Below are 13,281 nucleotides of genomic sequence, written 5' to 3'. Positions count from 1 at the left end.
GGTGTTCAGGGCCTCTTGGCTTCTGGCTGCCCTGGGAAGGGCGATGTAAAGTCCCAGTTCCCTGGCCTTCTGCCCAGGCAGCCACAGTGATTCCAGGAGCCTAGGTAGCATCCGAAGAGTGGCAACTCCTGGAGGCGAAGCCATTGAAACTGGAGAATGATTAGCCAGAACTGGTAGGTGAGGGGGATGCGAGGGTGCCAGGGTGAAGCCCCGCAGCTTCTGCTCAGCATCTCCTATGAGGTGCTCCAAGTGACCCTGGGACACATGCGTGAGCAGCTGCCGTGGGGACCCCTACCTGCTGGGCACATGGCCCTGCCTGCTGACAGAGGTCAGGGGAGTGGTGGGATGGTCCTCCACACTCACCACCTTATTCCCTTACTCCCACAGGAACTGGACATGGGACCAAATTGTTCCCTTCAAGCTGCTATAGGTTGCTGGGCTGGCGCAAACTGGCCTGCACTTTAGTGCTTGGTTTGCCATGTCTAATTCTCTTTGGAACATGACAGGATATAAGTTAATAGCAAAATAAGTAAAAATATTGGGGCTTAATAAAACTTCAAGTCCCTTTCTTCTGAATATTCCATCCCTCATTTTCTTCTCATTCAACTGCCCCCTTTCTATTTTTGCTAAACATGGGCTGTCCGATAGTAGTTTTATCTTATTCTTTCTAGCACTTGCAGTTTCTGGGAGGCCTTCTGGATTCCCCCCAAATACCTGGAATGCCTCTGAGTCCTCATGTCTGGCTTACTGGGGTTGGGGAGGGCAGGCTGGGACACTCTCCCTGGGTCCAGCTGTGGGCACGGCCTCCAGGCCTGTGCCTGGATGGAAGGTGCTCAGTTGTTGCCATCTTTCCTGGGCATGCCCTGAAGACCTTGGAATGTGAAATGGGGCAGGTCCCAACTGGGGACATGACATGTCCCAACTCTACAGTAGGAGGAGCTGGTATCATTAGTGACCCCTCCAGTGTATAGAAGACCACGCAGTTACAGGATCTTGCTTAGCCTCACAGCAGCCTTGCAACTTACTGCCCAATTGGAGCTGCAGAAAAACAAGCTCAGGAAGGGTAAGTAACATGTCCATTGATGTCTTGCCAAGACCACAGGGAACATTAAGTTTGATGCTCAAGGCCGCCTGATTTAAGGCCTACATGACTGGCACTGACCCTGAAATTCCTGGCCAGTGATCCCCAGTCTGCTAGGGTTGTCCCAACAACACTGAGGTTGGGACACAGTAAAGTGAGGTTAAAAAGAAATATGTTTATGAAATAACTTGTTTTTCCCTTAAAACAAAAAATGTCAACATTACATTGTCATAAGAGCCCAAAAGATTCCATCATACGGTCTGGACATGGTTTGCTGATGTCACTCAACTGGGCCTGTTTCATTCTGGAGGGAGCAGGGTGGTGGCCTGCAGCTGGGCCCCATCTCTGAATTTACACATCCTCTAGAAGCGCAGGGCCTCTTATAGATTAGCTCATGTGACAAACATAAACAGTACCATTGAGAGCTAAAAACTTGAGGGCTGGGAGAAAACTTCAGAAGGCTTCCAATACAACCTTTATACTTGAGAAATGGGGAGACTTGAGTCCTGGTACTACCAGGTGTTTTGCCTGGGGTGTCCCAATAGGTGCCTCTCTATGACTTCATAAAATGTCATCAGAGCAGAAGCTTATAACTCATGCTTCTTCTGTGGCCAGGATGGAGACAAAGCTGTGACTGAGGAACTTATGCATGTCTGAGGTGGGAAGGGGAGGGTGAGAGCAGGAGACTCTGGAGGAGGAGGAATGGAGACGACTCCACAAAGAGGCTGACTTTGAGACCAAGCAGGACGAAAGAGCTGGGCTTGGCTGGTGGAATAAGGACATCACAAAGAGCGTCTGCAGCAGCGCATGCCAAGGAGGGCTGGAAGGTAGTGTCAGTGAGAAACCAGGAGGGTTGGCCAGCTGGCCAGCTCTGGCTGTGACTTGTGCACCAAAACACCAACGTTAGAGTTCAAAACTATTTCCCTTTACCAAAACCTGGAAACATAAGATCCTTCACAGGTGTTTCTGGGATTTCCATTCCCCTTCTCTCTGCTCCCTGAGATAGTAATGTCCATGAATCCTCTATCTACCCTGCCTCCAGTCCGCTCACTCATGCTCAGCCCAACCCCAAGCCATGCTCCTCCAGCATCTCCCAGCAGGCTTGTTTGTATGGGTCGGGGATAGGTGGGTCGGATGGAGAAGACATATGTTTATTTATCCAATTATGTAGCATTTACTATGTGCCAAATACCATGCTAGGCAATGTATTCATATGTTTTCTCTTGGAAGGCTCTTATGAGTTCCCTCTTTTGTCAAAACCACTGTGCAAAATGCCTATCAGAGTTGCCTGGAGAGCTTGACACAGTTGGGTCCCCTAGCATTGTTTCTGATTCAGGTTGAGGCTTTATTTCTATCCAGTTCCCAGGCACTGCTGCTGCTGGCTCCATGGCCACGCTTTGAGAACAGGTTTTTTTAGTGATGTCTCCTGGGAGGGAAGGGGTCCCTGATGCTCTGGAGTCATGGTGTAACAGAAACTCAGGTGAATCCTTTCTCCCTCCATGAAGGAACGCTGAGGTCAATGTCACCTTTTTGGAGGAACGGGCTTCAAGGATGCTTGAAATAAATGGATGAGTCAAGTTTACTTCTTTTGTTCATTGAATTGTGCTTCTTCCATACCAATTGCAGTGATGCCATGATTTCTGTAATTCACAAGTCCTGAGATTTGTGACCCTACTGAGGTTTTGGTTAAAAGTAACAACAGCACAGTCATGTGAAACTGTCTGGGTATTGAGAAGAGACAGGAGGACAGGGCCAAGCTGGCAGCCACTGGGGCAGAACCCAGCCTGACTAGCACCCACCACAGAGCATGCCGAGGTGTTCAAAGACATATGCAGAGACGAGCATGGGAGGCCTGCCCTGGAGGAGCCTTGGCTGGCTGTGAAGGCCCAGCAGGCTCACTGGGCATGTCAAATTGCTGCCAGCAGAGGAGCAGCCCTGGGGCCCTTTAGTGGTTGTTAGATGAATCCAACTGTTTCTTGGAACACAGAGGTTGCATGGTGTAGGAGTCCTAGGCAGGTACTAAAAGGCAGTCAGAACTGGCCCTGGTGGAGGACAGGGGGAAGGGACATGAGGTGGTCCTGGTGGAAGAGCACAGCTCCCTCTGCAGCTCCAGGGAAAGGAAGGGCAGAGCTGTCCCAGGGGTGGGGGAGAGAGAACAGTCACAGAAAGATCATGTACTGACAGGAGCAATACTAATGACTAGTTATTGCATGCTTACCCTGGGCCATATTCCTGTGGAACACCCAGGAATCTGTGGTGCCCTCTGGCCCTCTCCCTAGACTCACAGCACGGTAACAAATGTGATTCCTGAGCACGGCCCTGGACCAGCACAGGATGAGACCTGGCCACTGCTATACCTCCTTGGAGGCTGAAGCCCAGATCCTGTGGTTTGTCTCCTGAAAAAAGTAGGGGAAAATATAGTCCAGCCTAAGGAGCAATGCAAATTAGCATTTTTGTTGCTGCTGTTCATTAATTTGCCAAGGATTAGAAAGAAGTATTGGTTAACAGTGTGGGAAGATGAGTTCTTAGGCTCAGCTGAGAGTGAATATTTAAAAAGCATTTGTGGAAAGCCGCTTAGCAATGCTTACCAAGAGCTTTGCAAATGTTACGTATACCTTGACCTAGATATTCCACTTCCAATGACCTGTCCAATAAAATAATACAAAATATACACTATAACAATGTACGATAATGTGTCTTGCAACATTATCTTAATAGTCTTGATTGTCCTACCATTGGAAAATATTTGACTAAATTAAGATATGTCCATAGAACTGGAAAATGTTTAGTCATTAAAAATGAAGTTCATGGGCTGGACGCAGTGGCTCACGCCTGTAATCCCAGCACTTTGTGTAGTGGAGACTGGCAGATCACTTGAGTCCAGGAGTTTGAGACCAAACTGGGCAATGACAGAACCCCATCTCTATAAAAAATATAAAAATTAGGCTGCCGTGGCGGCTTATGCCTGTGGTCCCAACTACTCAGGAGGCTGAGATGGAAAGATCACCTGGGACCAGAGAGGTCGAGGCTACAGTGAGCCATGATCATGCCACTGCACTCCAGCCTGGGTGACAGAGTGAGATCTCGTCTCAAAAAAAAAAAAAAAATGAAGTTCATGAAAAGCTTTTCACGAAGTGGGAAGGTATTTACACAATCCTTTCCCAGTACCTCCTCCTAGTGCCCAGACCTAGACCCTTCTGGGGTTCTTGCCAGCCTGACTCTCTTCCTGTGCTGTCTGCGCCATGCCCATCTCAGGGTCCTAAGCCAATCAGGACATTCAGGACGTTGCATTCCCCCAGCCACGGTGATTGGCTGGAGTGTTCGCAGATTATCCAATCAGAGTCAAAGAGACACCACGAGACTCCCTAGGACTTCCTAGAAAAGGCTTTTGCTCCTCCTTGACCCCACCTAGCTACCCAGTTGAAAGGGATGCAGGCCGGCTGCAGTGAGCGGCCACCTTGCCAAGACACAGAGAGATGGAGCTTGAAGCCAACACAGTGTAAGGCAGGACTGAGAGAGGAGAAAGCATGGCTAGAACTTTGCCTGTACTGTAGCTCAAGCCACGCTAAAGCCAAATCGTTGCCAACCGAGAAGGTTTCATTAGTCAGGTGCAATCCACTTTGCTTAGGTCTGTTTGGATTCTGCTTTTCTGCAACCTGTGACAAAAGGAATCCAAATGACAACATTTAAAAATTTTTTTAATTAAAAAATTTTTGTCAAAGAGAAGCAAGCCTAAATATATCAAACCATGTATACCTCAAGTGGCTTCGAAAGTAAACCTAAGGCAGAGATTGAAGACACTTTGGTGTAGATTTTCTTAAATTTTATGCCAGTCTTTGCTTTATTTAGGTATAGACGCATAAGACTACCATAATTCAGATCGTTAGTCTTTGAATAATCATGTGGACTGACTTCCCTGGGAAGTCGGTGAAGAATTAGAAAGTACACAATTTGGAGGAAGAGGGGGGAAAGGAGAGATAAATAAGACCTTCTGTGGTTCAAGTGAGGCAGCTCCTTCCTGAGGCCCCAACAATGCAAAGCTGGTGATAGCAGAGGGAGGGGTCCTTCTGCAGGAGGGAACATCCAGGGTCTGTTTCCTCCTGGGAAAATCAGAGGAAGTTTGAGACTTGTTCCCTAAGACCCAGAGTTAGGGGGATTTTCTCAGATGGACCAGGGTCCATTTGTATGAAAAGGTAACCAGGTCCCTGAAATCACCACCTGATGAAAGTGGGAGTCCCGCTGGTGACCTAGGCCCCCCGTAAAGAGCCCACAGATTTGAGAAAGGGCTGGTTGGAATCGGTGTTTAACCATAACTGGCCTCTTACCTTCACCCAGCCACTGGCCACAGAGACACGCATGCTGGAGGTGGGTAAGCCCGGCACATGTCTAAGAACACTGTTACCTTATTGCCTCATGGGGGCCACCCCACAGACCTGGGCTAGAGGACATCCCAGCAGCTAAGAACAAGCAGCCGTTTAGACATGTAGGACCAGTGCCCAACAGCAAAGCCAGTGTTGTTGAGAAGCAACAGCAGGTGGGACCCCTCTCTCCCTCCCGCTTCCCAGCATGAAGAAGCTGGACTAACACCTTCACACCCTATCTCCTTTGGACTTAATTGACCCATGGAGCACTTGGACAATTCAGGAAAGGAGAAGACTAGACTTCCTGGTAATATGGATCAGGAAACCTCAAGCAATCCATTTAATACAATAAAAGAGATGTGAACATATTGATATCTTGAGTTTGTGAGGCAAATCTTTTCAGATATACACCGGCATGTTGCATTGCACAGCTCCAGGGAAAGACACCCATGTCAGAGCCTGTGTGGCCAGCACCCACAGGCAGCTGTGATGACCCTGGATACAGTCAGGTCCATAGTCCTTCATCTGAGACCCCCAAATAAAGAACCATCTGAGAACCTAGAGTTTCTTTTAATTCCTTTTCTGGGAAAACTTGACCTGAATGGACATTTGTGTCTTTATTTGTTTCATTGCAGAAATATTCATGTGTGTCATTATAAGGTGTTGTCTCTGACCCCTTTGGGAATGTTATTGCATATACACAATACAAAATCCCCCAAATCTGAAACTGTCGGAGTCTCAACACAATCCTGGCCACAAGGGTTTCAGATATAGGATTGTGGAGCTGGATGTGTCTCAAAATGCTAACCATGGGCATCACTGGATGATTAAATTGTAGGTTATTTATTTTCTCTTTAATGTTTTCCATTTCCCAAGTTTTCTATACTATAGACTACTGTTATAACTGGGGGAAAAAATGTCACATTTAAAAAATAACATCAGGTAGCAGCCCCTTGCTCCTCCCTGAGCACATCCAGGCCACTAGGCTATCCGTCTGCTCAGCCTCTCGTGTGTGAAAAGCTCCTGGCCAGACCACGTTGCAGGCGTCTGCCCTGTCCTCACTCCTCCCGGACCACACCTCACTCCGCATTTGCAGCTCCATTTCTTGGGCATGGCACCCATTTATTCATCTTTTCTCTGCCCCATGGAATTCTTGCACTGAGCTGGATCAAAGCCCAGCACACTTCCAGTCCTCTTCCCAAGCAGCATTTCTGAAGCAGCACGCTTCCCGTCTTCCCCTGGCCCATGTCATCAAAGGACAGAGATAGCAAGTTCTATGCAGGCCCAGCCATTCAGGGGCTCCTGATTTCACCCAACCCCCTCTGCAATCTCTGACCGAAGCATGCTGTGGCCCCTCCTGCACCCCCCTAAACCTGCTCAGCTCTCTGCAGCCTCTCCCTGACAGCCTCACCAGCATAGAATACCTTCCCCAGAGTAAACCACCAGGCACAGCATACCCCAGAGTGTTTCTAACCATGATCCTTCTTTGCTTTGCTCAAAGCCACACGTGATGGAAATGGACAGAGTCTAAGTGTGGACATACTGCTCTTAACGCAGTCCCTGGGGCCCTTTCCTGGGCCACAGCTTGTCAGCCTCCAAAGGCCAGGGGATCATCTTCTTGGCATGTACCACTCTCAGAACAACCCACCTACTCCCCTGTCTACCAGATTGCGTGGTTCTCCCTGCTGATGAGTGTGGGCCAGGTGGCTGCCAGGTCGGTGTGAGCTAAGACCACCCCACAACAGACCAGTGACAGAGCTGGGATGCAGGGATGTGGGGAGCTCCCCACAGGCTGCAGTGTGTTGTGGAGCTCCAACAGAGCAGGCTGGGGGAACCCAGGGCTTCCTCCCCCAGCTCCAGCTCAATCAGGCCTGGGCTGGAGAGGGGGCATCCAGAATGCAGCCACCAAGCCAGCCTGGGGCACAGCATCCTCTTAACCCCTATAACTATCTTCTGAATGGGAGGCTCCAAGAGCTGCAGTGACTTGTTCCAGGTGACATTTGCAGGGAATCGGTGAGGGAGCTGAGATCCCAGCCTGTGTCCAGTTTGACTCATCACCACACTAAATTGCACGGGAGCCATATTCACTCGTGATCTCTAATGCTCAGCAATGCATCCCACCAACAGAGCAGGGAGGCTTGCTGGCAGGTTCCGATTCTGGAAGGAGCAGGCCTCTTCTGAGCCCTGATGTGGTCTCCACACTATCCCCATCTCCCCAGCCCCCACGGTTCACTGTGATCTTGTGCTGTCCTTTCTATATTTGGAGGACTACTTGGTCTTGTTTCCTGGATTCTTCACTCCTGTGGCCCAGGAGACGGAGCATATGTCACCCTGCCTGGAGATTCTTCTGAAGAGCCCTGGCAAGGAAATGAGAAAGTATCCTAATTAGGGGGCAATAACCCCCTGGAGAAGCACAGATTCTTTACAGTAGGCCGTGTCCTTCCCGCATGCCCTGTGTGTTTGTCAGATGTTTATAGAGCCTTCATTAACGGAAGGCTCCCTCAGATAAGACGTCGGAGCGCGGCATCGAGGACCAGATAAGCACAAGTGGAGGACAATCCAGCCCGGCAGCGGGTGAGAGTGGGTGCTGGCCAGGACGGTTCCTTCAGAGCAAACAGCAGGGAGATGCCGGCCCGCTCCTTCCCAGCTCCTCCCCGTGCCCGCTAACACAGCACGGCCGCCTGCAGTCTCCTCTCTGGGTGATTGCGCGGGCCTAAGATGTGTCCTGGGGCACTGTGGGTGGCCCTGCCCCTGCTGTCCCTGCTGGCTGGCTCCCTACAGGGGAAGCCACTGCAGAGCTGGGGACGAGGGTCTGCTGGGGGAAACGCCCACAGCCCACTGGGGGTGCCTGGAGGTGGGCTGCCTGAGCACACCTTCAACCTGAAGATGTTTCTGGAGAACGTGAAGGTGGATTTCTTGCGCAGCCTTAACCTGAGTGGGGTCCCTTCGCAGGACAAAACCAGGGTGGAGCCGCCGCAGTACATGATCGACCTGTACAACAGGTACACATCCGATAAGTCGACTACGCCAGCGTCCAACATTGTGCGGAGCTTCAGCATGGAAGGTAAGGTCTCCGCTTGCACCAAGCGCGTTGGGGTGGGACTCACAGGTCCACAGCTGCTTTCCCCAGGGTGGAGGCCACTGGCCATAGGAGGCTCTTCAAGCTTCCATTTAAATTAGTTACAATGAAATAAAATTAAAACTTATTTCTTTAGCCTCACCAGCTTCCTTTCAAATGCGTGGCTAATGGCTTCCCTATCAGGCAGTGCAGACTGAAGAACATTTCCATGGTTACTGAGAGTTCTACTCAGCACTTCTGCTCTGAAGGATTCATCTTCCCCAAGCTGTGTGCCACATTTCACACAGCAGGTGCACAGGGATGCCAGCTCCCTTTTTTCCACCCCTTCTCTTTACTCTCCTTTTCTTTCCGTCTCTCCCCTCTGATTCACTTCTCTTCCTTTCCCCCTTCCCTTCCTGTCCCCTTCCTACTTCAGAACAGAACAGACAACCTATTTCACCTCCAACTAACTGGGATATTTTTAAACTTTCAAAGCACATCTATTCCTTTCTTGTGAAACGGTTTTAAAAATCAGATAAAATTCTTTGACAGAGAAGTGTTGGCAGAGAACCTAATTGTTTTTAAATAGAAATATATCTGATTTAGAAGGACTAGAAGATAACAAACACGGACCTAGGACCTATGTCGTAACTCAGACAAGCTCACATGATGCAGGGGAAATAAGTTTCTGAAGAGCGAAACTGTTCAGTCAAAGCTTGCAGCCACCAAGGGTACCCACCCATGTCACCTAGGAAGTGTTAAGCCTGCACACCTAGGAAGTGTTAAACCTGTCTGCCTGCACAGCTGGCTTTTCCTGCTGCTGCTGTCTCCCTCTGAATGTCCAGGAGCACAGAGCCTCTCCCTTCCTGGGTCTGAGACTTGCAAATGGCTAAGGGGCCTGGCTCCATACCACACCCAGGCCAGACCTAACTGGTCTGCAGAGGCAGGACTGGCACTTCAAAACCTGCCAGCTAGGTTTCCCTATAGCACAGGGTCTCCACACATGTGGGTACATAGCAAGTGCTGAAAAAATGCAACCTCTTTTCCCTGTCTGTGAACCAGCCATGGTATAGCAGGAGCGTGCTAATGACAAAGTGTCAGCCCAGGATAAATGGGATATCGAGATAACTATGTGGCTAAAAGCCAAGCCCCATTTTTGCTTGACATGACAAAGCAATTGAAGCTAATAGATTTTGTTCCTGAAACACTAAAACCAATTATCCACTTGTGCTTTGTTTGGAAATTACAATTTCAAACGATTTATACACTGTTTAGAGGCTGATATTTTTGATATTGTCTTAATATTGGGGTTTCACTGTCCCCACCCAGGATCTCTCCTTTAAATTCATACACTCAGGATCTTCACTCAGGATCTGACAGTGAGTTTTTCTGTTTTCTTTATGTACTCAATAGCTGTGTGCTAGTAAGTCCCGGAATACTTAACTAGCTGTATGCATTTTGGCAATTAACTGCCTTGAATCCCAGTCTCCACATCTGCAAATGTGGAATAATAATTAGATCCTCCCAGGGTAAGTGAGAGGATTAAGGTGAAATGTATTCTGCAAAGCTCCCAGTGTAATGCCTGGCACATAGTAGATGCTCGATAAACAGTAGGAACTCTCAATCCCAACTGGAGGCATCTCCTTTGGAAGATCTTAAGTGTACCTTTCAAAATACTCTTATACCTTAAGGGCTTGGGTGAAACCAAATAGAGATAATACAGACCAAAATTGTTATCCCAGATGCTCTTCTGTCTAAACCCTGAGACTCAGCTTCAGTGTCATGGAAACAGACCCTCCAGCAGATGCCCACCACGTGTGTTTGCATTTCAGATGCCATCTCCATAACTGCCACAGAGGACTTCCCCTTCCAGAAGCACATCTTGCTCTTCAACATCTCCATTCCTAGGCACGAGCAGATCACCAGAGCTGAGCTCCGACTCTATGTCTCCTGTCAAAATCACGTGGACCCCTCTCATGACCTGAAAGGAAGCGTGGTCATTTATGATGTTCTGGATGGAACAGATGCCTGGGATAGTGCTACAGAGACCAAGACCTTCCTGGTGTCCCAGGACATTCAGGATGAGGGCTGGGAGACCTTGGAAGTGTCCAGCGCCGTGAAGCGCTGGGTCCGGTCCGACTCCATCAAGAGCAAAAATAAGCTGGAAGTGACTGTGGAGAGCCACAGGAAGGGCTGCGACACACTGGACATCAGTGTCCCCCCAGGTTCCAGAAACCTGCCCTTCTTTGTCGTCTTCTCCAATGACCACAGCAGTGGGACCAAGGAGACCAGGCTGGAGCTGAGGGAGATGATCAGCCATGAACAAGAGAGTGTGCTCAAGAAGCTGTCCAAGGACGGCTCCACAGAGGCAGGTGAGAGCAGTCACGAGGAGGACACGGATGGCCACGTGGCTGCGGGGTCGACTTTAGCCAGGCGGAAAAGGAGTGCCGGGGCTGGCAGCCACTGTCAAAAGACCTCCCTGCGGGTAAACTTCGAGGACATCGGCTGGGACAGCTGGATCATCGCACCCAAGGAGTATGAAGCCTACGAGTGTAAGGGTGGCTGTTTCTTCCCCTTGGCTGACGATGTGACGCCGACAAAACACGCTATCGTGCAGACCCTGGTGCATCTCAAGTTCCCCACAAAGGTGGGCAAGGCCTGCTGTGTGCCCACCAAACTGAGCCCCATCTCCGTCCTCTACAAGGATGACATGGGGGTGCCCACCCTCAAGTACCATTACGAGGGCATGAGCGTGGCAGAGTGTGGGTGCAGGTAGTATCTGCCTGCGGGGCTGGGGAGGCAGGCCAAAGGGGCTCCACATGAGAGGTCCTGCATGCCCCTGGGCACAACAAGGACTGATTCAATCTGCATGCCAGCCTGGAGGAGGAAAGGGAGCCTGCTCTCCCTCCCCACACCCCACCCAAAGCATACACCACTGAGCTCAACTGCCAGGGAAGGCTAAGGAAATGGGGATTTGAGCACAACGGGAAAGCCTGGGAGGGTTGTTGGGATGCAAGGAGGTGATGAAAAGGAGACAGGGGGAAAAATAATCCATAGTCAGCAGAAAACAACAGCAGTGAGCCAGAGGAGCACAGGCAGGCAGGTTACTGCAGAGATTGATGGAAGTTAGAGAGGTGGAGGAGGCCAGCTCACTCCAAAACCCTTGGGGAGTAGAGGGAAGGAGCAGGCCACGTGTCACACCCATCATTGCACGTTATTTCCCACAACCCAGTTAGAGGGGCATGGCTTCCAATTTAGAGACACAAAACGCAGGCAGATCAAGTAGCATTGGTCAATGGCATGATTCCAACTCAGATTTGTGGGACACCAAAGCCCAGGATCTTCCCAAGTGCCCCGCTGCAGTTTAGCAGGTCCTCTCCAGCTAAAGAGCAGTGAGACATTGGGAGCCCAGGAGTGTTGAGGCCAGGCCAGGCTGAGGCCCATCAGTCACAGGTGTGACTGGGCTGCTTGTCACATACAGGGCGTGGTCTGGCCACTGTTGCCAGTGCTCACTCAGCGGCCAAATGCTTTTTAATATGACCCCTGAGGCACTGAAAAATAACCCCAGGCCAACTGCAGGATAGAGAGAGAGGTCAGGACAGCAGCCCTGTGGGCTGCATGATACACTGTGGCTGGAGTTATTGTGACCCCCTGGTGCAGTGCTCCCACGGCCAGTGGTGCACACAGGGCCATTCACTGTCCATACACTGAAACCATGTGACCATTTGAGAGGGCCGGGCACACTTTCCCCTGAGGGATGGGGCAGCCTGTGGCCAGCACCTCTGCAGTTACTCAGCATAGCCAGCTCACCAGCATGCCATGCCCAGGGTGCCCCCCAGTGACAACCTCATGGGAGACGGCCTGGATTTGAATTTGTTGGAATTAAATGTGCTCTGGCTTTGGTCTTTGAAACATACCTATTTTTATTCCTTGGTGACATGTCCTTAAGTGACAAGACTCCAGCCTTCCTGGGCGAGGCCTCTCCAGCCTTGGAAGAGCTGCAGTCCTTATCGGCGATCACTGGCTCTGCCTGCATTTGCCGGCTCTCTTGAGTCACGTGCATCCCAGCACCCCGCCTGGGCTCGGACTGTGGGACCAGACTCAGCCTCCCCGAACACAAGGGAAGATAAGGCTTCCATTTGCTCTGTGTTTCACCCTCTCCTCTGTCTCTCCAGGCCACACATGGAATGGGGCGGTATGAGGAAGAGTCTGAAAGTGGTGAAGAGTGCACCTATGGCCCTCTGACCTCCGGCCAGAGCAGGGCCTAGGGGAGGCTTAGAGAGGCCGGGGCCTCTCCCAGTGGTTGAAGCTCCCATTTATTTAAGAAAAAGTGGGGGGTGGGGAAAACGTTATGTTAAATGTTTACATGGAACCAATGAACAACTTTAACACACAAATACAACGAAACATTCTTGTTTAATTACTGGCGTTATAGAAAATATGAATTCCTGCTACATGCCGGGCAGTGTGGTGTTACAATGCTATTCCAAGTTGGGTGTTGAGCATCTTCTTTCAGTCCTGGTGGTGTGCTTCTGTGCCTGCTTGAAAATTTCACTCGGAAATAAAGTCAAATGTCTAATTTGCAGCCCCTCCTGAATGTGAGACCCAATCTGGAGGACCCTATAGACTCATACCCTGCCTACCCCACCCTCCAGACCCCACTGCCTTGGGCCTCCCCTTCCTAAGGAGGCAGAGGGGAGGGGCAGGCAGCAATCTCAGGGCTGGGTGGATGCAGGTGGGTGGTGTCTGCACACTGGGGTGAGTGATGTGGTGTGTGCACA

At 50.3% G+C, this 13,281-nt stretch overlaps 1 protein-coding gene and 1 long non-coding RNA gene across 2 annotated transcripts; both read left to right on the top strand.

Annotated features, from left to right (window-relative positions):
- Positions 1-1,705: 1,705 nt before the first annotated feature.
- On the top strand, positions 1,706-2,663 carry LOC107966919 (uncharacterized). Its single transcript, XR_001706978.2, has 2 exons — positions 1,706-1,908; positions 2,587-2,663. It is a non-coding gene; the product is annotated as an uncharacterized LOC107966919 (long non-coding RNA).
- A 5,263-nt stretch (positions 2,664-7,926) lies between these two features.
- On the top strand, positions 7,927-13,079 carry GDF2 (growth differentiation factor 2). The gene is made up of 2 exons (XM_507775.8): positions 7,927-8,506; positions 10,333-13,079. The coding sequence occupies exons 1-2, from the start codon at positions 8,161-8,163 to the stop codon at positions 11,274-11,276; spliced, it is 1,290 nt and encodes a 429-aa protein (XP_507775.4). The 5' UTR covers positions 7,927-8,160; the 3' UTR covers positions 11,277-13,079.
- The last annotated feature ends 202 nt before the right edge of the window (positions 13,080-13,281 follow it).

This window comes from Pan troglodytes, chromosome 8 (genome assembly GCF_028858775.2).
Source record: "Pan troglodytes isolate AG18354 chromosome 8, NHGRI_mPanTro3-v2.0_pri, whole genome shotgun sequence".
NCBI classification, from domain to species: Eukaryota; Metazoa; Chordata; class Mammalia; order Primates; family Hominidae; genus Pan; species Pan troglodytes.
This window is presented reverse-complemented; position numbering and strand designations above follow the sequence as displayed.